We start from the raw sequence: 21,941 nt of genomic DNA on the forward strand, positions 1-21,941 counted from the left end.
GTGCCGGCCTGTGTGCTGGAGCAGCCATCATCCGCGCACACCGAGCCCCTTCTTCACTGGCAGCTCCGCCTTGTGATGGATGCGGCGGCCGCCATAGCGCTGAGTCTGGGAAGGTGATCCCTGCTGGCGGACGGTTCGTTGTGCCTGATGGTCCCGTTACTCTGAGTGTAAAGTTTCCTGCGGTTATATGGGATGCGGGAGGAAAGGATGGTCCGCGGTCTCCATGCTGCAGTCTCGTTTATTGGATTATTTAGGACCTTCCATAGGGTGTGTACCCCGGAAATGCCACCTGCTCCCGGGATCACCACCCCCAGGCTATGCATCGCCCACCTGACCCCTCGGGATCACCACCCCCAGGCTATGCATCGCCCACCTGACCCCTCGGGATCACCAACCCAGGGTATGCATCGCCCACCTGACCCCTCGAGATCACCACCCCCAGGGTATGCATCGCCCACCTGACCCCTCGGGATCACCACCCCCAGGGTATGCATCGCCCACCTGACCCCTCGGGATCACCACCCTAGTGTATGCATCGATCACCACCCTAGGGTATGCATTGCCCACCTGACCCCTCGGGATCACCAACCCAGGGTATGCATCGCCCACCTGACCCCTCGGGATCACCACCCTAGTGTATGCATCGATCACCACCCTAGGGTATGCATCGCCCACCTGACCCCTCGGGATCCCCACCCTAGGGTATGCATCGCCCACCTGACCCCTCGGGATCCCCACCCCCAGGGTATGCATCGCCCACCTGACCCCTCGGGATCACCACCCCCAGGGTATGCATCGCCCACCTGACCCCTCGGGATCACCACCCCCAGGGTATGCATCGCCCACCTGACCCCTCGGGATCACCACCCCCAGGGTATGCATCGCCCACCTGACCCCTCGGGATCACCACCCCCAGGGTATGCATCGCCCACCTGACCCCTCGGGATCACCACCCCCAGGGTATGCATCGCCCACCTGACCCCTCGGGATCACCACCCCCAGGGTATGCATCGCCCACCTGATGATGGTTAACCCTTTAGGTCTTACACAGGAATAGCAGCAAATTGAAGGAGAAAATTCAAAATCTTAATTTTTTACACTTGCATCTTCTTGTAGACCAAATTTTAAAATTTTTACAAGGGGTAAAAGGAGAGAAATCTTCCTAAAATTTGTAACCCAATGCCTCTTGAGTAAGGATGTGTATGTCAAGTGTTCGGAGGGCGCAGTAGAGGGCTTAGAAGGGAAGGAGCGACAGTGGGATTTTGGAGAGTGAGTTTTTCTGAAATGGTTTTTGGGGGGCATGTCACATTTAGGAAGCCCCTATGGTGCCAGAACAGCAAAAAAAAAAAAAACACATGGCATACTATTTTGGAAACTACACCCCTCAAGGAACGTAACAAGGGTTATAGTGAGCCTTAACACCCCACAGGTTTTTGACAACTTTTCCTTAAATTTGTATGTGTAAATAGTTTTTTTTTTAGTTTTGTTTTTTTTAGTTTTTATTTTGGTTTAGCGCCTGTGACTAGAGGGCAAATGTGCCAGATGAATGGAAGCTAGGCGTAAAATCCACTTTAGTGCCAGGTTTCCAAGCAGAACCGTTCAGAGTGTTACTGATTCCCCAGCTTACCCTCTTCCCATGAAGCCTCTCTTCACCAGCTATGTGACACACACCAGGCTGCCCAAATGTCCCCTTTCAGTGGTGAATTGAGATCAGCATGGGCACTATAACTAGCAAGCTCTGATGCCCTGTGTGCTCTGAAACTGTTCTATCATAGTCGGCATTTACTGTTTCGGTAACATGTGGCACATTAATTCTTCTGTGGGTTTGGACTAGGCTAGTCTTCACTCCCCATGCACATAAGGAAGCATCATGCACCCAGGACCCGCTGTCTTTCCTTGGAGCACTTCTATAGGTACTATCCACTGCATACTGGGGACACCCCACGAGATCTGGTCTTTTGGAAATGCTCTGACCTAGTCATCGAACATCACATTTTGGTACTTGCCTATTTTTACGTGTCAATTTTAAGAACTACCTGTTACCTAATATAGCCTACCTCATTGACAGCCACTGGCTACATAATCAATATTGTTCGCCTGTCAGTGGTGATATAGCTGACCTGTGTGTATGCAACTTTGTGCTAGTGGATTCAAAGTTCTTTCACAATGCCACAAGAGTAGTGCCACCCATTAACCCAGTGTATCCCAACTGGGGTGCCCCCAGCTGTTGCAAAACTACAACTGCCAGCATGCCTGGATAGCCAAAAGCGGTCCAGGCATGCTGGGAGTTGTAGTTTCCCAACAGCTGGAGGCACCCTGGCTGGGAAACACTGCATTAACCTTTTTAGGGAAATGACAAGTTCTGAGTAACTGAGCATTGTGTCTCTGCCCCTAGCTGCACATACTAAAGGGGTAGTCCAGCAGAAAACAACTTATCCCTGCATGACTCCCCGGCTCTCTGAGAGGCATGCATGCCTACAATAAATAAAATAATTATAATAAAATGTGAAATTCTTACTGCGCTGCTGCTATGGGGCCTGTGGTAAGATGCAGACTCCTGATATCCCCAGTGTATAGTCAGCTGTATATGCATTTATAGCACTAACATATTCCACAGTGCTGTACAGAGGGGTGCCACCTGGCCGCTATTTTGGCCACCCTGCCCGCATTTTTATATTAAAAATACTGGCAATGCATTGGCAGCTATTTATCCAACCAATCCTTCAACTCCTGAAATGTTGTACCATATACTATACCAGTGGTTCCCAACCAGGGTGCCTCCAGCTGTTGCAAAACTACAACTCCCAGCATGCCCGGACAGCCCTTTCGATAGGGGATAAGATGTTTTTGCCCGGAAAACCACTTTTTAAACAGATTTGTAAATTACTTCTATTAAAATTTTTTTAATCCTTCCAGTACTTATCAGCTGCTGTATGCTACAGAGGAAGTTCTTTTCTTTTTAAATTTCTTTCCTGTCTGACCACAGTGCTCTCTGCTGACATCTGTCTGTCTCAGGAACTGTAGAGCAGGATAGGTTTGCTTTGGGGATTTGCTCTTGCTCTGGACGGCTCCTGAGACAGACAGAGGTATCAGCAGAGAGCACTGTGGACAGACAGAAAAGAAATTTAAAAAGAAAAGAACTTCCTCTGTAGCATAAAGCAGCTAAGTACTGGAATGATTATGATTTTTTTTTATAGAAGTAGTTTACAAATCTGCTTAACGTTCTGGCACCAGTTGATTAAAAAAAAATATTGTCTTTCACTGGAGTACCCCACCGACTGTATAATCCTGTCCATCACATAGGTAAAATTAAATGGGCATTGTCATTAAAGTTAATTTTATATTGTTCCTCTTTAGAGATGAGCGAACTTACAGTAAATTTGATTCGTCACAAACTTCTCAGCTCGGCGGTTGCTGACTTTTCCTGCATAAATTAGTTCAGCTTTCAGGTGCTTCCGTGGGCTGGAAAAGGTGGATACAGTCCTAGCAGACTCTTTCCTAGGAATGTATCCACCTTTTCCAGCCCACAGGAGCACCGGAAAGCTGAACTAATTTATGCAGGAAAAGTCAGCAACCGCCGAGCTGAGAAGTTTGTGACGTATCGAATTTACTGTAAGTTTGCTCATCTCTATTCCTCTTCTTATAAGAAGCATATTTGTAATATGCTTCATAATTTTATATTTAAATAATATATATATATATATATATATATATATATATATATATATATATTATATATATATATTATATTTTATTTTATTTTATTTTTTTTTATTTTTTACTCTGAATATCCAGCCACTAGGGGTCTACCTCCTAGTGCTGTCCATATTCAGACTCTGCACGAGACCTGACATTGGTCTCATCCTGGCTGGGCATGAGACCAAAGTCAGGAAGTGTGAGTGGGTCATCAGCGCTACACAGCGTTAGCTCTCTGCCCTGTCAATCATGCAGGACAGAGCGAACGTTGCATGCAGCCAATAGCTGCAGGTCTGCTCTGATACACATGCAGAGAGGAAGGAAGGAGAATAGCCTGCAGCAATTGGCTGTCTCTTCTATGCTGTGCTCCCTAGTGTGAGGGCGGATGTTCACCCAGAACAGCTTCAGTTGACGTTGCACCTGCCGGGGAACGCCCCCTCCCATCCACCGAAGCGCACTCAGTGTGAGCTGAAGAAAGCGGGAAGATAAGGTGTGGTGGTTTTTATTTTTTATAAAAAGAGAAAAATGTAAAGAATTAAGGCAGGAGCAAAAGTTATCAGGGTGGGGAATAGGGAGGGGGGAGTTTAAAATGTTGATAACAGGTACTCTTTAAGTTATGGCCATCTGACGAATTTCCTAAAGGAAAAACCCCATATGGGGAGATTTATCAAACAGAGGAGTGGTTACCTATAGGAGCCAATCAGATTACAGTTATTTTTTTAAATGCCTCTAAAAACTGTGGGCATACCTTGAAATATAACTCCTGCTGTAAGATCAGCATAGATTGTCTCTTCAAACTGATTAGACATAAAAGATTTAACCCCAATAAAATAGGATTGGATGGAGACTGATCAGTCAGAAACATACAGTTAATCTGAGAAAGCTTCCTGTCAGGCTAAGTTCACACTGCTGAATCTCCAAGTGTAATACGGCTTAGAAATGTATGCTAGGAAGTTTTGGTGAATCCCAATCCTATTGGTGTCAATGCAATTCTGCTGCAGTTTACACTACAGGTTTTCAGCAGCACCCACAAAGTCATTATTTTACTTTTCAATAAAACAAATAAAAAAAATATGTGCACAAAGCAAGACCAACAAGACAGCATCCCTCGCAGGGAGCAAGGTAGTCTGCAGTTGTAACACATGGTGATATAATGGTAACAAAGCTCTTATTCAAAGTAGCTAAAAAACCTGGAGAAAGCACTGAATATGGAATAAGTGTACACGGAGAAGGACCATCCTAACCAGTCTGTGTACCCTAGAAGGAACGGGCTCCAAGGTGGCAGGGTACAGGCAGGGAGGGGTGGAAGGCACCAATAAGTATATAGCTTAGGGGAGGAAATGGGTGACAAGCAGCTCAGAGATCAGGTACCGTGTAGTTGGTCATCGTAGAGGAGCACCAGACCCCCCCCCCCCCCAGATTTTCTAGGGCATCCCCTTTGGTTGAAGACAATTTGCTCAAATGGGATGACGGTGATCTGTGTCATTCTTTAGGTCTTTTGGTGAAAATCCAAGTGGAATAAAAATGTCTCCTTGGTCCTAAAGCTGACTGATTTAGTCAGCAGCAGGTGCACTTGGAATCTCCAATCTAGGGTTTTTTATAGGAACTTTAGCCTAAAACAGATTATTTTTATTATATTAACTAGTACAACCGTGTCATTTACTTTCCATATCACAAAAAAAATCTTGTACTGTAGGACCATATTAAAGGTAACCTAATCCCTCACTGTAACACCCCCATTAGCCTATACCAGTAGGTTAGAATTACCTAACCTGCTCATAGATTCCCAATAAATCTGGATCACTGTATTATTTCAATGGTTTGCCCACATCAACCAATCACAGCTCAGCGTTCGTTTAACCAGAGCAATTTGAGAAATGAAAGCTGAGCTGTGATTGGCCATAAAACAACCAAATAGCCATTATTGGTACAGAAAAGGGGAATAAATGTGTGAACATATCTGTAAATTATAGAGTGAAATGCTTATGCCTAGAGCTGTGTGGCAGATGCAATACCAGTGGAGAAGATGAGGCTTCACTGTAATACAACTGACAGCAAGCAATAAATGAAGACTTTTGGTGGATATACATTATAAATGCTTATACGCCACAGAAACATACAGGAGGACATTTATTAAAACCTATGCCGAGAAAGTGGAGCTGAGCAATAGCCCATAGCAACCAGACTGCTTTTTTTTTTACTGGTCAACTTTTCCTCTGCGCAGATGTTGATAAACCCCCATAGTACTTTGCTCATAACAACCAATCAGATTGTTTCTTTCATTTTCCAGAGACCTTTTAAAAAAATAAAAAAGCAAACTGGTTGCTATGGGCAACTCGGCAACTTTTTCTCAATTAAGGTTTTGATAAATCTCCCCCAATGACTGTTGACCTGAAGTGCTCTGTCCCCTATATATAGAAGCAAAATGATTATCTTGCCCAGCTTGTGGTACTCTGAAGGTTTCTAATTCCCACTACTTAAAAAAAATAAAGTATAGCTATGAGGCTATGTTCACACTACAGAATGTCCGCATAGAGAATCTCCGCAAACTACGGGGCGCCGTCATAATATGCCGGTGCTAAGACTGCAAAGGAATGCACCATCTCGTAGACTTCTATGCATTCCGTGCAGACTCCACCCAAAGAATGAACGTGTGCACAGCTCAACAGAATCTCATTGAATCCAATGGGACTCTGCTGCAGCGGAATCTCTACCAGATTCCAATGTGGAATGCTGCACAGAAATTCTGACATGTGAACATGGCCTAACATGAACACAGGATTGTTTTTGTGTAGGATTTGCATGCTTTTCTGGCACATATCTATCCTCAATGTAACGTATAAGTTTACGTTCATACCATTCTGGATGGTGTATGTCTATTACTAGGATTGTGGAAAATTATATATAAAAAAAAAATATAGAACTCCATAAAAAAGTGGAAGAAAAATGTGGTCTTTTGTTCCATTGTGTCGCTATTTTCTGGAATACTGCAATATATTTTTTTTCATATAAGTCTGTGAACTGTGATCAAGTTTCATTTTAGGGCTACATGATTGGGGGAAAATATATTGTGATTGTAGAGGTAAATATAGCGATTTCAATATTCAATTTTGATAAAACAAACTAATGGTAATATCCCAGTCCGAGTGTTCTCCGAAACAAGTGTGTCCTTCTTCCACTAATTCTGTTCAAGGGTATTCTTTGATCTTCCTTCTTCCGGAATAAGCAACTGGTTGCAGGACCTTCCCGCTCAGCCAATCATTGGCCATAGTGGTGTCCTGTTTTAATTGGCTGAGCAGGAAGGTCCTGCAACCAGTTGCTTATTTCGGAAGAAGGAAGCTCAGAGAATTAGTGGCAGACCATTCTGTTAACCTCTTAAGAATCAAGCCCATTTTCACCTTAAGGACCAGAGCATTTTTTTTGAACCTCTGACCACTGTCACTTTAAAGGGGTTGTGCGCTGCCCTGCCTTTCGGAGCTCCGCACGCAGCGTCTGGAAGTTCATTACTCCGAACGCTGTGTGCAGGCTTCCGTGTTCGCGGCCACCGGTCATGACGTCACGCCCGGGGCACTCGTGCCGTCATGCCCGCCCCCTCAACGAAAGTCTATGGGAAGGGTGTGCGACCGCTGTCACGCCCCCTTCCCATAGACTTTGGTAGAGGGGCGGGCGTGACGTCACGACCGGCAGCCGCGAACACAGAAGCCCGCACACAGCGCGTAATGAACTTCCAGACGCTGCGTGCGTAGCTCCGAAAGGCAGGGCAGCGCACAACCCCTTTAAGCATTAATAACTCTCCACTGTTCTGTACCACCAACTCCAGGGCCGAAGTCAGGAGGAACTCTCACCCCTATAGGGTACGTTCACACGGGCAGATTTTTTTTCTTGCGTGTTTTCTGCTGCGTATTTGAAAGTGGGCGGGCTCTTCTTGGCTGACCACAACAGATTTTCCGTGGCAGAATTTACGCTGCAGAAAATCTGCCGCAAGCCTTATTGAAGTCAGTATGGGACTGCGGTGGATTTTCCGCAGCGTAAATTCCGCTGTGGAAAATCTGCTGCGGACAGCCGAGAAGAGCCTGCCCACTCTCAAATACGCAGCAGAAAACCCGTAAAAAAATCAGCCCGTGTGAATGTACCCATATAGTGTACCCCCCCCCCATAAAATGTAACTTTTAATAGTTCCAATAAAACCCTCAGAATAGTGTTTTAAAATGGTCTGTGACAGCGCTGTAATAGATTTAGATTCTTAATCTCAGGATAATTCCCTTTTAAAATATTAATGGATGGTGCTGCAGACATCTTTCCTTGGCGCAGTCACAGTGTGTAGTTAAAAATTGACACTTTGCCACCCTCAAAAAAAGGAATTATCCTGAGTAGAGATGAGCTAAGTTACAGTGATTCGATTCGTCACAAACTTCTCAGCTCGACAGGTCCTGACTTTAGCCTGCATAAATTAGTTCAGCTTTCAGGTGCTCCGGTGGGCTGGAAAAGGGGGATACAGTCCTAGGAGAGATTCTCCCACCGGAGCACTTGAAAGCTGAACTAATTTATGCAGGCTAAAGTCAGCAACTGCCGAGCTGAGAAGTTTGTGATGTATCGAATCACTGAAAGTTCGCTCTCTAATCCTGAGATTAAGAATCATTAAGACCATTTTAAAACACTATTCTGAGGGTTTTATTGGAACTAATAAAAGTTGCATTTTATAGAGGGGTACACTATATAGGGGTGTTAGTTCTTTTGGGCTTCGGCCCTGGAGTTGGTGGTATTGTCATTAATGACCCCTGACTCTATGGTTCCATTGTTCTGGTACCATGGGAGAACACACATGGCCTTCAACTCCAGCCAAATTCTCTCTCCAAAAGCCCAGTGGCGCTCCCTCTCTTCTGGGCATTGTAGTGCTCCGCAGAGCACTTTATGTCCACACATGGGGTATTTATATACTCAGAAGAAATGGTGTTACAAATTATGGGGGCTTTTCCCATTACCCCTTGTGAAAATGAAACATTTGGGATAACACCAGCATTTTTGTGTAAAAATAAATTTTAATTTTCATGCCTAACTTTAACGAGAATTCTTTAAACACCTGTGGGGTGTCAGGGATGTGGAAAACCTAGCGCCCGATGCCCGGGACATGTAGTTCCAGGCGCCGGGCAGGTGAATTTTTCATAGATTTAGCCCTGTATCGGGCAAGAGGGGCCGGACCAACTTTTTTAAAAATTTTATTTATTTAAATTTTTTATAATGCTGGCACTCCGGGTGTATGGAGCGGGCTCCTGACTCGAGCCTGCTCCATACTCTGCGGCCCCCGGGAGCGTCATCGCAGGGGACGATCCCCTGTGGAGGTAGCCAGAGGGTTTACATCTGCATTCATTGCTGCCCCCATAGATCTGCATTTGTTTGAGCCTGCCTTGAGCAGGCTCAACCAAGTGAACACAGATCAATAGAGTTCAATAGTTTAAAAACACCTATTAACCCCTTCCATATAAAAAGTTCATATCATCCCCTTTTCCATATAAAAAAAAATATGTAAACGTAATAAAAATAATTTGGTATTGGCGCGTGTGTAATTGACCGAACTATTAATATACGAATATATAATAAATATTGTTATATACCATGGAACCGCCATAGATGATACACATATTTGGTCATACCATACCAGCCCTATGTTCTTTTGGAATTGAATGTGAAGCTGCCTTTATGCCCGCTTTAATTTATCTTCACTTATCGTGGTTTGCAGTTTCATGTAGCCTTCTATCTCTCTGAACAGATGGAAGCAACTAAAAACGGTGTTGTGCTTTAGTCCTCTGTCCTGTCTGCCCCTTGAATATTTGGTCGTTCTTTTCCTGCACATGGCTCTGTGGTTTATATACTGTTGTTCAGCTCTTCTCTGACGTCTTTTGGACTTCCAGGCTCTTCTGTGCTGTTCAGAATGCTGACACTTACTATCCTGGCATAAGGCTAAGGCACCCTCTTGGGATACGTGGGATCTGAAAACCCCTACATGTTAAACAAAGTGCAGACATGGGGGGAGAGATATTTAATTCTATGTAGAAAGTTTTATTTTTTATGACTATTTTTTTTTTTCCTCCTGATTGTGTGTGTGTGTGTGTGTGTATGTATGTCAAGATTAATTTGTTTTTCTGCAGTGATGGTGAAGTCATCATTTATGTACCACTTTTGGTGAAAGCCTTTTTAAAGGGGTACTCCACTGGCCAGCGTTCGGAACATTTAGTTCCGAACGCTGTGGGGGTCGGCCATGGCGCCCGTCATGCCATGCCCCCTCAATGCAAGTCCTCTCGTGACATCACACCACGCCCCCTCAATGCAAGTCTATGGGAGGAGCATGATGTCCGTCACACCCCCTCCCATTGACTTGCATTGAGGGGGCATGGTGGGATGTCATGCTCCTCCCATAGACTTGCATTGAGGGGACGTGGTGGGATGTCATGTTCCTCCCATAGACTTGCATTGAGGGGACGTGGTGGGATGTCATGTTCCTCCCATAGACTTGCATTGAGGGGACGTGGTGGGATGTCATGCTCCTCCCATAGACTTGCATTGAGGGGACGTGGTGGGATGTCATGTTCCTCCCATAGACTTGCGTTGAGGGGACGTGGTGGGATGTCATGTTCCTCCCATAGACTTGCATTGAGGGGACGTGGTGGGATGTCATGTTCCTCCCATAGACTTGCATTGAGGGGAAGTGGTGGGATGTCATGTTCCTCCCATAGACTTGCATTGAGGGGACGTGGTGGGATGTCATGCTCCTCCCATAGACTTGCATTGAGGGGACGTGGTGGGATGTCATGTTCCTCCCATAGACTTGCATTGAGGGGACGTGGTGGGATGTCATGCTCCTCCCATAGACTTGCATTGAGGGGACGTGGTGGGATGTCATGCTCCTCCCATAGACTTGCATTGAGGGGACGTGGTGGGATGTCATGCTCCTCCCATAGACTTGCATTGAGGGGAAGTGGTGGGATGTCATGTTCCTCCCATAGACTTGCATTGAGGGGAAGTGGTGGGATGTCATGCTCCTCCCATAGACTTGCATTGAGGGGACGTGGTGGGATGTCATGCTCCTCCCATAGACTTGCATTGAGGGGACGTGGTGGGATGTCATGTTCCTCCCATAGACTTGCATTGAGGGGACGTGGTGGGATGTCATGCTCCTCCCATAGACTTGCATTGAGGGGACGTGGTGGGATGTCATGCTCCTCCCATAGACTTGCATTGAGGGGACGTGGTGGGATGTCATGCTCCTCCCATAGACTTGCATTGAGGGGACGTGGTGGGATGTCATGCTCCTCCCATAGACTTGCATTGAGGGGACGTGGTGGGATGTCATGCTCCTCCCATAGACTTGCATTGAGGGGACGTGGTGGGATGTCACAAGGGGGCTTGACTGACCCCCGCAGCATACACAGTGTTTGGAACTAAATGTTCCGAACGCTGGCCAGTGGAATACCCCTCTTTTAATTTTGACTAAAATCAACAAATTGTCGCATAGGAAGAACCGTACAAAGTGGTGCACTGAAGGGTCATTAAAATTAAATATGTACTAGCATCATATTTGGCATGCACCATGTGACTGTGGTGGTAATGTGTACATGTGCTAAATTTATTACATAAAGTAGAGAAAATCGTTCACCTACACCTCCCGTTATAAATTCCTCCGATATGTACAGAGCCAAAATGTATTTAGTACAGTCTTGTTAAGCTGTAGAATGGATGCAGCGAGGAGGACCTCAATGTATTCTCCATGGAGAATACATCAGAAGATCAGATCTCATGTACACGCCATAGATTGAGGATATAGTGATATACATGCTGACCATCCCCCATGCCACCTCCCATGTCTAGAATTCCAGAGCCTGTAGTCATTTTCATCTGGAAGGATTTAGCTGTATTTTCTCCCTTTCTTCCCTCTCTCATCTACTCCTCCTATCCCGCAGTACAGCTGTGAGCCCCCTGCACATATAATCCTTGGAATATGATCTTGTGTACACTATTTAGTAAGATCAGCACTTTTTAAATCGTGAGCAGTTTCCATAGAAGCGTTTCCTCTGGATGTCATGAGTGAGGCTCCCTGCCTCTTCCTTCCGCTTGATACTTGCAGGGGAGTGCTGACTGTTCATTGTTACAGATCTGGGCAGAGACTTGTCAGCACCATTTGTAGGAAGCCTCCTTCTGCGCTAGCTCCTCTCTGACCCCCTTCTTTCTGGAATACTGTTATAGGACTGCCAAGAACAGCTGAGGCATAGAAGAGCTGGCATTCTGTAATAAAAAGGTAGTTGTTAGACTTCTCATTTGTCTTTCATGCTGTCATTTGGCCATGTGTCACTATTTCTTTAGAGAAGAAATAATCATAAGGTAGAATAAGCCAGGTATAGATAGGTGGCCTCCTGTGTTCAGATGCATCTGTTATGTTATCCACTCAGCTTTCTAAAGACACATTTGGCATGGTAACCTGACTTTTTTTCTTTTCTTTCTTGCCTTTTTCTAGATCTGTAATAATCATGGGAAGAAGAGACTGAAGCAAATCCACCATGATCGGAGGGCTCTTCATCTATAATCACAAGGGAGAGGTCCTTATCTCCCGGGTGTACAGAGATGATATTGGGTAAGCAGAATTTTTGGGACTTTTCATACTGGTATTCTACTTCTTGCTTATGACTCCACTCAGTTTCTCTCCCCCCCCCCCCCCCCCCCCAAGACAATGCCTTTCTGAACTAAAGCTGGTGTGAAAAGCGGTGGATTCTGTCACAATTCTCTCCCCCCTCCCCCAAAGAAAAATTATTTGATCTTTTCAAGGCACCTCTTTCCTCTGTAGCAATAGTGTCCATAGATGAGCTTGGTCTGCCAGGCAGTGGAATTCTGCAGGGTGAATGACCACAGTATGGAATATATATATATATATATATATATATATATATATATATATATATATATATATATATATATATATATATATATATATATATATATATATATATATATATATATATATATAATAAATGCACAAGTGTGTGTGTATATATATATTTATATATTACCTTTTTTTTTTTTTTTTTTTTTTTTTTTTTTTTTGCTATTTCAATTACCGTATAAGCCGAGTTTTTCAGCACAATTTTTCGTGCTGAAAACACCCCCTTCGGCTTATACTCGAGTGAACTCTCCGCCTGTCAATCCCTTCTCAGTGGTCTTCAACCTGCAGACCTCCAGATGTTGCAGAACTACAAGTCCGGGCATGCTGGGAGTTGTAGTTTTGAAACATCTGGAGATCTGCAGGTTGATGACCACTGCGGCCTTTGTCATCATCATGCAGGTTGAAGATCACTGGATTGACGGGGGATGATGACGGGGGGCGATGATGAAGGGGGTGTTAATGACGGGGGTCTGGATGATGAGGGGGGGGGGGGGATGATGTATTTCCCACCCTAGGCTTAGTCGAGTCAATAACTTTTCCTGGGTTTTTGGGGTGAAATTAGGGGCCTCGACTTATATTCGGGTCAGCTTATACTCGAGTATATACGGTAGGTATGAGATATTGTGGTATGTCCCTGTGGGATATTCTGGGGAGTAACTAATGTTTAGTTGTGCTCAAGCAGGTGGTTCCATGCTACCCTGCTGCTCATAGTCTCTGCTCCAGCTGTACAGTACTTGAGGGTGGAATTTTTTTTTTTTTCCTCCACCCTCAAGTACTGTACAGCTGGAGCAGAGGCTATGAGCAGCAGGGTAGCATGGAACCACCTGCTTGAGCACAACTAAACATTAGTTACTCCCCAGAATATCCCACAGAGACATACCACAATTTCTGATACCTAATTGAAATAGCAAAAACTATTGCATGGGCGTACCAAGAATCCCTTTGACAGGTTACATAACTTAACCAAGTAGAGAGAGGTACGGACCTGCACCACTCACATAAGTTAGGACAGTGTTGGCAATGAGAGGCTAATCCACATACCCGTGCTCAGTAGAAAGGCAGAAAGTCCACAATGACAGGTGAAGGAATGAAACCACGGCACTGGGTAGGTATTGCAATTAAAACTTCCTTCTTTATTGCAGCATAGCAGGTCAAGTTGGGAGTGGGACTAGAACGCCGACGAGCTCTGGTTTCGCGTGCAAACATGCTTTGTCATTCCTTCAGCTGTCATTGTACATAACTTAACATTAACAACATAAATTTCAAAAAGAAGCTTTTGGATTGATTGTGACAAGATAGCTGTCACGCCCCCTCCCATAGGATTGCATTGAGGGGCGGAGCGTGACGTCACATGCTGTCGGCCCTGTGGTCACCTGTAATCAGACCCGAAGCCAACACGCTCCGGGGACTAATTATAAACGGGGTGTGGCGTGCAAGATCAAGGGGGGGGGGGGGGGGGGATAAGATGTCTAAGCACCGGAGAACCCCTTAAGGCCGTACCGGTACGTCCTTGGTCCTGCTCTCCTGATATAACGCGGGGTTACACAGTAACCCCGCTTCATATCACGGCGGGCCCAGCGTCATAGTGAAGCCGGGACCCTACTCTAATAGCGCGCAGCGCCGATTGCGGCACAGCGCGCTATTAGCCCTTTAGCCGCGCGCTCAGAGCTGAGCCGCGCGGCTAAAAGTGAAAGTTGCCGGCTAGCTCTGTAGGGCGGTTCGGGATAGCCGCGGCTAATCGCGGCATCCCGAACAGCTGACAGGACAGCGGGAGGGCCCCTACCTGCCTCCTCGCTGTCTGATCGCCGAATGACTGCTCAGTGCCTGAGATCCAGGCATGAGAAGTCATGCAGCAGAATCGTCGATCACTGGTTTCTTATGAGAAACCAGTGATCAATGATGATCAGTGTGTGCAGTGTTATAGGTCCCTATGGGAGCTAGAACACTGCAAAAAAAAAAAAGTGAAAAAAAAAATAAAGTGTAAATAAAAATAAACATATATGGTATCACCACGTGCGGAAATGTCCGAATTATAAAAATATATCATTAATTAAACCGCTCGGTCAATGGCGTGCGCGCAAAAAAATTCCAAAGTCCAAAATAGTGCATTTTTGGTCACTTTTTTTATATCATTTAAAAATGAATAAAAGCGATCAATAAGTCCTATCAATGCAAAAATGGTACCGTTAAAAACTTCAGATCATGGCGCAAAAAATGAGCCCTCCTACCGCCCCATACACGGAAAAATAAAAAAGTTATAGGGGTCAGAAGAGGACAATTTCAAACGTATTAATTTTCCTGCATGTAGTTATGATTTTTTTCCAGAAGTCCGACAAAATCAAACCTATATAAATAGGGTATCATTTTAATCGTATGGACCTACAGAATAAAGATAAGGTGTAATTTTTTACTGAAAAATGTACTACGTAAAAACGGAAGCCCCCAAAAGTTACAAAACAGCGTTTTTCTTTTCAATTTTGTCGCACAATGATTTTTTTTGTTTCACCGTAGATTTTTGGCCAAAATGACTGACGTCATTACAAAGTAGAATTGGTGGCGCAAAAAATAAGCCATCATATGGATTTTTAGGTGCAAAATTGAAAGAGTTATGATTTTTTTTAAAGGCAAGGAGCAAAAAATGAAAATGCAAAAACGGAAAACCCCCCGGTCCTTAAGGGGTTAAAGACGTCTCAAGTTTTTGGTCCCTTTTTTTTTTTTTTGTGATGTATCCTGGGAGACGACATTTTGCTTCTATAAGCAGAGAAATCTTACCTAATTTTGCCATACTGAAGCCACATACCACCCCTTTTTTTGTGGCGTTCAGCATATAAATTTAAAGGAACCCCTAGATTTTTGCACAAAATGCCATATCCATTTGTAGAGTACTGTTCTGCATTTCTTTGCTCCTGAGCCCCATTGTCCTCTGTACATTGCATGTTTGTTTGCCATGTTGCCTTTTGCTGCTTCTGCACTTATCATCCTATCTTCTCAGTACAGTTCCTTTTTAAAAGAATCTGTAATGTGTGAATAAAATGTTTCTTACATACTTCCATATGCAAATAAAAACAGCGTTTTCTATGGTCATTTAAGACAGTGCCTTGGAACCAGCTTCACTGACTGACTTGGTTGTGTTATGCAGGAGATAAATAACCATGGTCCTTCATGGTTACTGCAAATGCAACGTGTAAAGAAACATGTTCCTCTTTTCAATGTTACCTTAGTACAGGTCATCATTGGTTGGTGTTGGACTTCAGCAATGATCCCAGATTAGCTACATCAATTTGTCAACTGCAGGCCAATTCACAATTTCACTACTCTGTACCTTTCATAGGTGGCATGCAGCAGCACTTGTGTATTGCAGCTGCATGGCCTTCACTTAGTGTCACTTATCCGATCCCGCGCTCTGTCCACCATTCAGCACAGAGTGACGGTTAGTTGGGGTGCTAAGTTTGTGCACAACTCCTATAAATTAGAATAGAACTCATCCATGGAAATTGCTGGCTGTTGTACTCTGCCTGACCTGCTTTTCTCCAGAACTGACTCTGGAGAACGTGTGGGACACATCACTGGAGTCACACTTTAAACTGACAGTGCCTCAATACTGTACAATTATCTTACTTTTTATAGCAGCCATGCAAATACAAGCCAACCTGATGAAAACATTTAAAGTAAAACTGTCATATGTTTTGTGCCGCACTATCTACAGGTACCTGTGGATAGTGCGGGTAATGCTGAACATTTTGAGTCCTACCTTGCTTGGATCAGCTGCGCCGTTTGCCCGTTAAAGCTGGTTTTCGGTATATTCAAATTAGCTGCTAACTGGCACGGGGTTACTGCCTTCAACTGGCACTGTGATGTATCCGCCGCCCGGCCTGCAGCACCGCTGGCTAATGAATATTCATACGTTGTCTTACACTCTGTCTCATCTCGGCCGAGTCCTGGACGATACTGCGCATGCACCCTTACTCCAGCGCTGCTCCGGACAAGTGAAGCAATGCTGAAAACCGCGTCGGGGTATAGTAGGAAATCCCGCGCATGCCCAGTATCGTCCAGGACTCGGCCGAGATGAGACAGAGTGTAAGACAACATATGTCTCTAGCACTGATTAAAGTATTGTGAATATTTTATCTACTGTCCTTCACGGCTTCTTCATTTATCGGGTGGGCGCCAGGAGGATCCAAGCTTTTTCCTCTGCAAATCTTGCAGTTCCAAACGTAAGACAACATATGAATATTCATTAGCCAGCGGTGCTGCGGGCCGGGCAGCGGTTACGTCACAGTGCCATTTGAAGGCAGTAACCCCGCCCGTGCCAGTTAGCAGCTAATTTGAATATACCGAAAACCATCTAGAAAGGGCGAACGGCGCAGCAGATCCGGACAAGGTAGGACTTAAAATGTTCAGCGTCTCCCACACTGTCCACAGGTTCCCGTGGATAGTGCGTGACAAAACATGACCGTTTTTCTTTTAAGAAGAAGCTGCAGCTGAATGACAGGTACCTGGAGTCAGCCCTCCCTCCCCCCCCCCAAATAATTCATCATCCTGTCTTTAACCCCTTAATGACATAGGACGTAAATGATGTCCTGGTGCCCTGGTACTCAATGCACCAGGACATACATTTACGTCCTGTACATGACTGAGCCCTGGAGTGGTGCTGGTGTCACACGCGGCAGGTCCCTGCTGCTATCAGCAGGTAATTGCGCACATCAACTATCGCGCTGATGTGTGCCATTAACCCCTCAGATGCTGTGATCAATACAGGTCACGGCATCTGTGGCAGTGCGGTCACTAAAATGGATGATCAGATCGCCGTGGCGCTCCAGTGGGGATCCCCTCACCTGCCTCCGGCCGTCTCCAGGAGTCTTCTGCTTTGCTCTGGTCTGAGATCGTGCAGAAGATCGCCGATAATACTGATCAATGCTATGCCTTATGCATAGCACTGAACTGTATTATCAATCAAGTGATTGCTGTAAATAGTTCCCTATGGGGACTATTAAAGTGTGAAGAAGAAAAAAGAAACAAAAATTTTTATTGAGGGAGGGGATTTTTCAAGCTTCACTCTTTCCCATTTTACCCCTGGAAAGTGTTTTAAAAATATATAATATATATATATATATATATATATATATATATATATATATATATATATATATATATATATATATATATATATAATATATTATACTATTTCCCCACAAATAGTATAGATATTTATTTTATTTCAACTTACATTTTTTATTGTAAAATGAGTGGTGTAATTACAAAGGACAACTGGCCCTGCAAAAAAACAAGCCCTCATACTAGTCTGTGGATGAAAATATAAAAATAGTTATGATTTTTAGAAGGCGCAAGGAGGAAAAACCAAAAATGCAGAAATAAAATTGGCTGCATCCTTTAAGGTCAAAATGGGATGTGTCGTTAAGGGGTAAAATAACCGCACGATAACCCCTTTTAACACATTCTCATTAAAGGCTTTTTGCTTCTACTGAACGCCAATCCAGCTTTGAGGTGACTAATTTTAGGCAAACTGTGTTTGTTAGAGGATCAAAGTCTACTTTAAGGCAGGTTTTACAGGAGTATAATATGGAAGAATTTTTGCATCTATTATGGCCACAGGTTCCAGCCTGGCCATAAGTCTGACCTGAGCGGACAGCTGTCAGCTGTTTTCCGTCTGGGACTTACCGCAGTAATATGGACTAACAATTCCGTTCGTATCGCTCTACTGTGAAACCGGCCTAAAGCTATCCACTGCTAGTTTATAATTAAAAAAATAAATAAAAGGCCATGTTTGACAGTTGCCTAAATGCGTGTTTCCATCTTGTCACTAGGAGCCCCACTGATACTGTTAGTTGCAACCAGCCACTTTTGCTTAAAAAGTTGTGAAAAACTCAATTATGGCTCTCGGGCATTGCTTGCCAAGCATGGTGCTTAAAAGAGAAGTGGGCATAAGACATGGCCATGCTCCACCACTTTGTCTTTTGTGTGCAAGTAATCAGACTTTTGTAAAAACGTAGCTGTTTCTGCAACTGTGTGGCATGCATCTGACATAAGCATTGCTTCAAAGGGCTGTACTGTGCAGTCAGGATGTCTCTTGGCAGTATTCAGTGTGCACTCCCCGGGGTCTTTGCTAGTGTGCTATGTTTTTAGTATTTTATTTCTAACCCTTTCTTTCATTGCTGTCACTGTCCTTTTCCTTGCTGGTGCCATCTCTTTCCATCTCATCACTTCATTGGCTGCTGTAGTAATAGGTAAGATCTCTTACTGCTGTGTCTTGCCCTGTAGTGCCGGCTTTTGCCTCTGTGCTTTTACCAGATGCTGCGATCTTCACTCTAGAAGCTTCTATGCTCTAACCATTTTAACTAAAGCGTATTGTGAGGTGCAAGGTTCTTTCACACTAATTCTCTGCTAGAGACCTAGGAATTGGCTAAACCTAATGGTTATGTATAAATATTGGTTAAATTCGTAGGCTGTCAAACAAGTTGTTAGCTTGGATGTTGGTCTCTGGTAGATAACCTAATAAACTTGTGGTAATAACAATCATTGGTAGAGTTCTTGTCCTATTTAATACTGCTAACACATCTTAAATGGGTTTTCCCCTCTGACAAACTTCTCCTCTATCCACAAGATGGGGGATAACTGATTGATGGTTGGCTGGAGACCCCAGCAGTGTGGCGACTCGCGCATGAGAGCAAGCGCTTAATTCATTCTCTATGGGAGCTGTCTAAGATAGTAAATTATATTGTTCAGCTGTCTCTGCATCTACCATAGGTGGTAATGATGATTGGACCCACCATTCCATACTAGCGGTAGGCTGGGATCCTTGTTCTTCGGATCTAAGCATTGGGTCTGAGCACTGGGGCACCTATCAGATGGTTACCCACTAGCCTGTGCATAGGCATTAACTTTGGCAGATATGAAAACCCATTTTAAGAGCTGTTGTGATATCCTAATACACTTACTTTTAGGGTTTTTGCATGGATAAGTATATAGTGCCACAAGGTTTAAGTCTCCATGTTGCAAGTTTAATGGTAAGTCCCCTTTTATATATGTCAGTGCTACCAAGAATAACACTACTGGAGACCTACCAGAAAAAAAGTAAAAACTGTTTTTAAGATGGTCTGTAGTATACAGCAGCTATGTACTGGAAGGGTTAAGATAATTTTTTTTTTTTTTTTTTTTTTTTTTTTTTTTTTTTTTTTATAGAAGTCACTTACAAATCTGTAGCTTTCTGACACCAGTTGATTTGAAATAGTTTTCCACCGGAGTACCCCTTTAACGGTGACAGTTCCAGGGCTAATGCACGTGTTCTTTAACTACACATTCAAGTCTAGGGGCTGGGAACTACTGCACATGTCTGAGAATGCGTGCTTCTGAAAACACAGCCATTCCAGCCCAGGATAAGCCAGTAACAATGAAGAGAAACTAGAATGGATATTAGAAGAATGAGATATTTGGGGGGGGGAGGGGCGAGCAATTCAGTGAGTTTAAAGCGCAACTGTCATGAAATCTGGGTTCAATAACCTGCACACAGCCTTTGTACTGTGTGCAGGTGATGGGTATAGCAATGTTATGACCTTTAATTTGCAGGCTTTCATGACCCCAAAAAAATGCCTTTGATCAAAGCCACTGACGGTCGAATAGGTGTGGCGCGAGGTAGGCGATGCCCCGAAGTTGCCACGCCCACCCCCTGTATGTCAGTCCTGGGACCGTTGTGTGATTGACATACAGTCCCAGCGCATGGGCCCTTCAGCTGATCTAACGTACGCGCCGCTCCGTGCCATCCAGCAAGCGCTCTCTCCCTCCTCAGTCTTTCTCCTCAGTGCGCCTGCGCAGTGCTAGCTGCATGACATGCAGCGGCGTGCATGTTAGAGTAGCTGAAATGTAAAAACATTGCTATACCCACCACCTGCACACAGTACAAAGGCTATGTGCATGTTACTGCACCCAGATTTCATGACCATTGCGCTTTTAATATGTTTAGGGGCCTATTAATATTTTAAGAGGAGATGGGAATACCCCCCAATTTTTTATTTTTAACTGTTTATCAAGTTAAAGATTTGTAAATTACTTCTGTAAAAAAAAAAAAAAAAAAAAAAAAAAAAAAAAAAACTTAATCCTTACAGTACTTATTAGCCGCTGAATACTACAGAAGAAATTTTATTTTTGGAACACAGCTCTGTTGACATCATGACCACTGTGCTGTCTGCTGACATCTCTGTCCATTTTAAGAACTGTCCAGAGTAGAAGGAAATCCCAAATAGCAAACATATGCTGCTCTTGTCAGTTCCTAAAATGGACAGAGATGTCAGAGAGCAGTGTGGTCGTGAGAGTACGGTGTTCCAAAAGGAAAAGCATTTCCTCTGTAGTATTCAGCAGCTAATAAGTACTGAAAGGATTAAGATTTCTAAACTTTCTGGGACCAGTTGATTTGAAAAAAATAAAATAAAAAATAAAATAAAAATTTCCACCGGAGTAGCCCTTTAACCAATAACAGCCTCCAACAGGAGTCATCTGAATTTTTGATTTTGTAACTTCAAAGGATCCCCTTTCACTGTAACATGTAAAGAGATCTTTTGTTTTTATATTTCTGTTGTACACTTCGCACTTTTTTCTGATGGGTCACCTTATATTTACAGAAGAGGTAATATTTATTTAGTCCCATTTCAAACCAGAATAAGGACACTCTGTATTTAATTTATTGAACTTTCTGCCTAAAAAAAACTACTTGAAAAGTGTGTAATATGCCATCATGATCATGTTCTTAATGGTTTTTCTTCGTGTATTTTGCTTTCATGCAGGAGAAATGCAGTGGACGCTTTCCGTGTCAATGTCATCCATGCCCGGCAGCAGGTGCGCTCTCCTGTTACCAACATTGCTCGTACCAGCTTCTTTCACGTGAAGCGCTCAAACATCTGGCTGGCAGCAGTCACCAAGCAAAATGTCAACGCCGCTATGGTATTTGAGTTCCTTTATAAGATGTGTGATGTCATGACTGCTTACTTTGGAAAGATCAGTGAAGAAAATATCAAAAACAACTTTGTACTGATCTATGAGCTGCTTGATGGTAAGAACCCTTTTTTTTTTTTTTTTTTTTATATATATATATATATCAACTGCCTCCGGAAAGTTAAACAGATTTGTAAATGACTTCTATTAAAAAATCTTAATCCTTCCAATAGTTATTTAGCTTCTGAAGTTTTCTGTCTAACTGATCAATGATGAGGTCACGTCCCGGGAGCTGTGCATGATGAGAGAATATCCCCATAGGAACTGCACAGCTCCCAGGACGTGAGTCATCAGAAAGCAGTTGAGTTCAGAA

At 43.9% G+C, this 21,941-nt stretch overlaps 1 protein-coding gene across 1 annotated transcript in view; it reads left to right on the forward strand.

Moving 5' to 3' along the window:
• The window catches only part of AP2M1 (adaptor related protein complex 2 subunit mu 1), a gene marked incomplete in the record, with an annotated part of 35,696 nt that overhangs the window by 382 nt on the left and 13,373 nt on the right, over window positions 1-21,941 (forward strand). Inside the window, 2 exon segments of the mRNA XM_056565612.1 lie at window positions 12,203-12,319; window positions 21,421-21,686. Of these exon segments, the coding sequence (XP_056421587.1) occupies window positions 12,246-12,319; window positions 21,421-21,686 (340 nt within the window).

The sequence above is a fragment of the Hyla sarda genome, chromosome 3, assembly GCF_029499605.1.
Source record: "Hyla sarda isolate aHylSar1 chromosome 3, aHylSar1.hap1, whole genome shotgun sequence".
In the NCBI taxonomy this organism is placed as follows: domain Eukaryota; kingdom Metazoa; phylum Chordata; class Amphibia; order Anura; family Hylidae; genus Hyla; species Hyla sarda.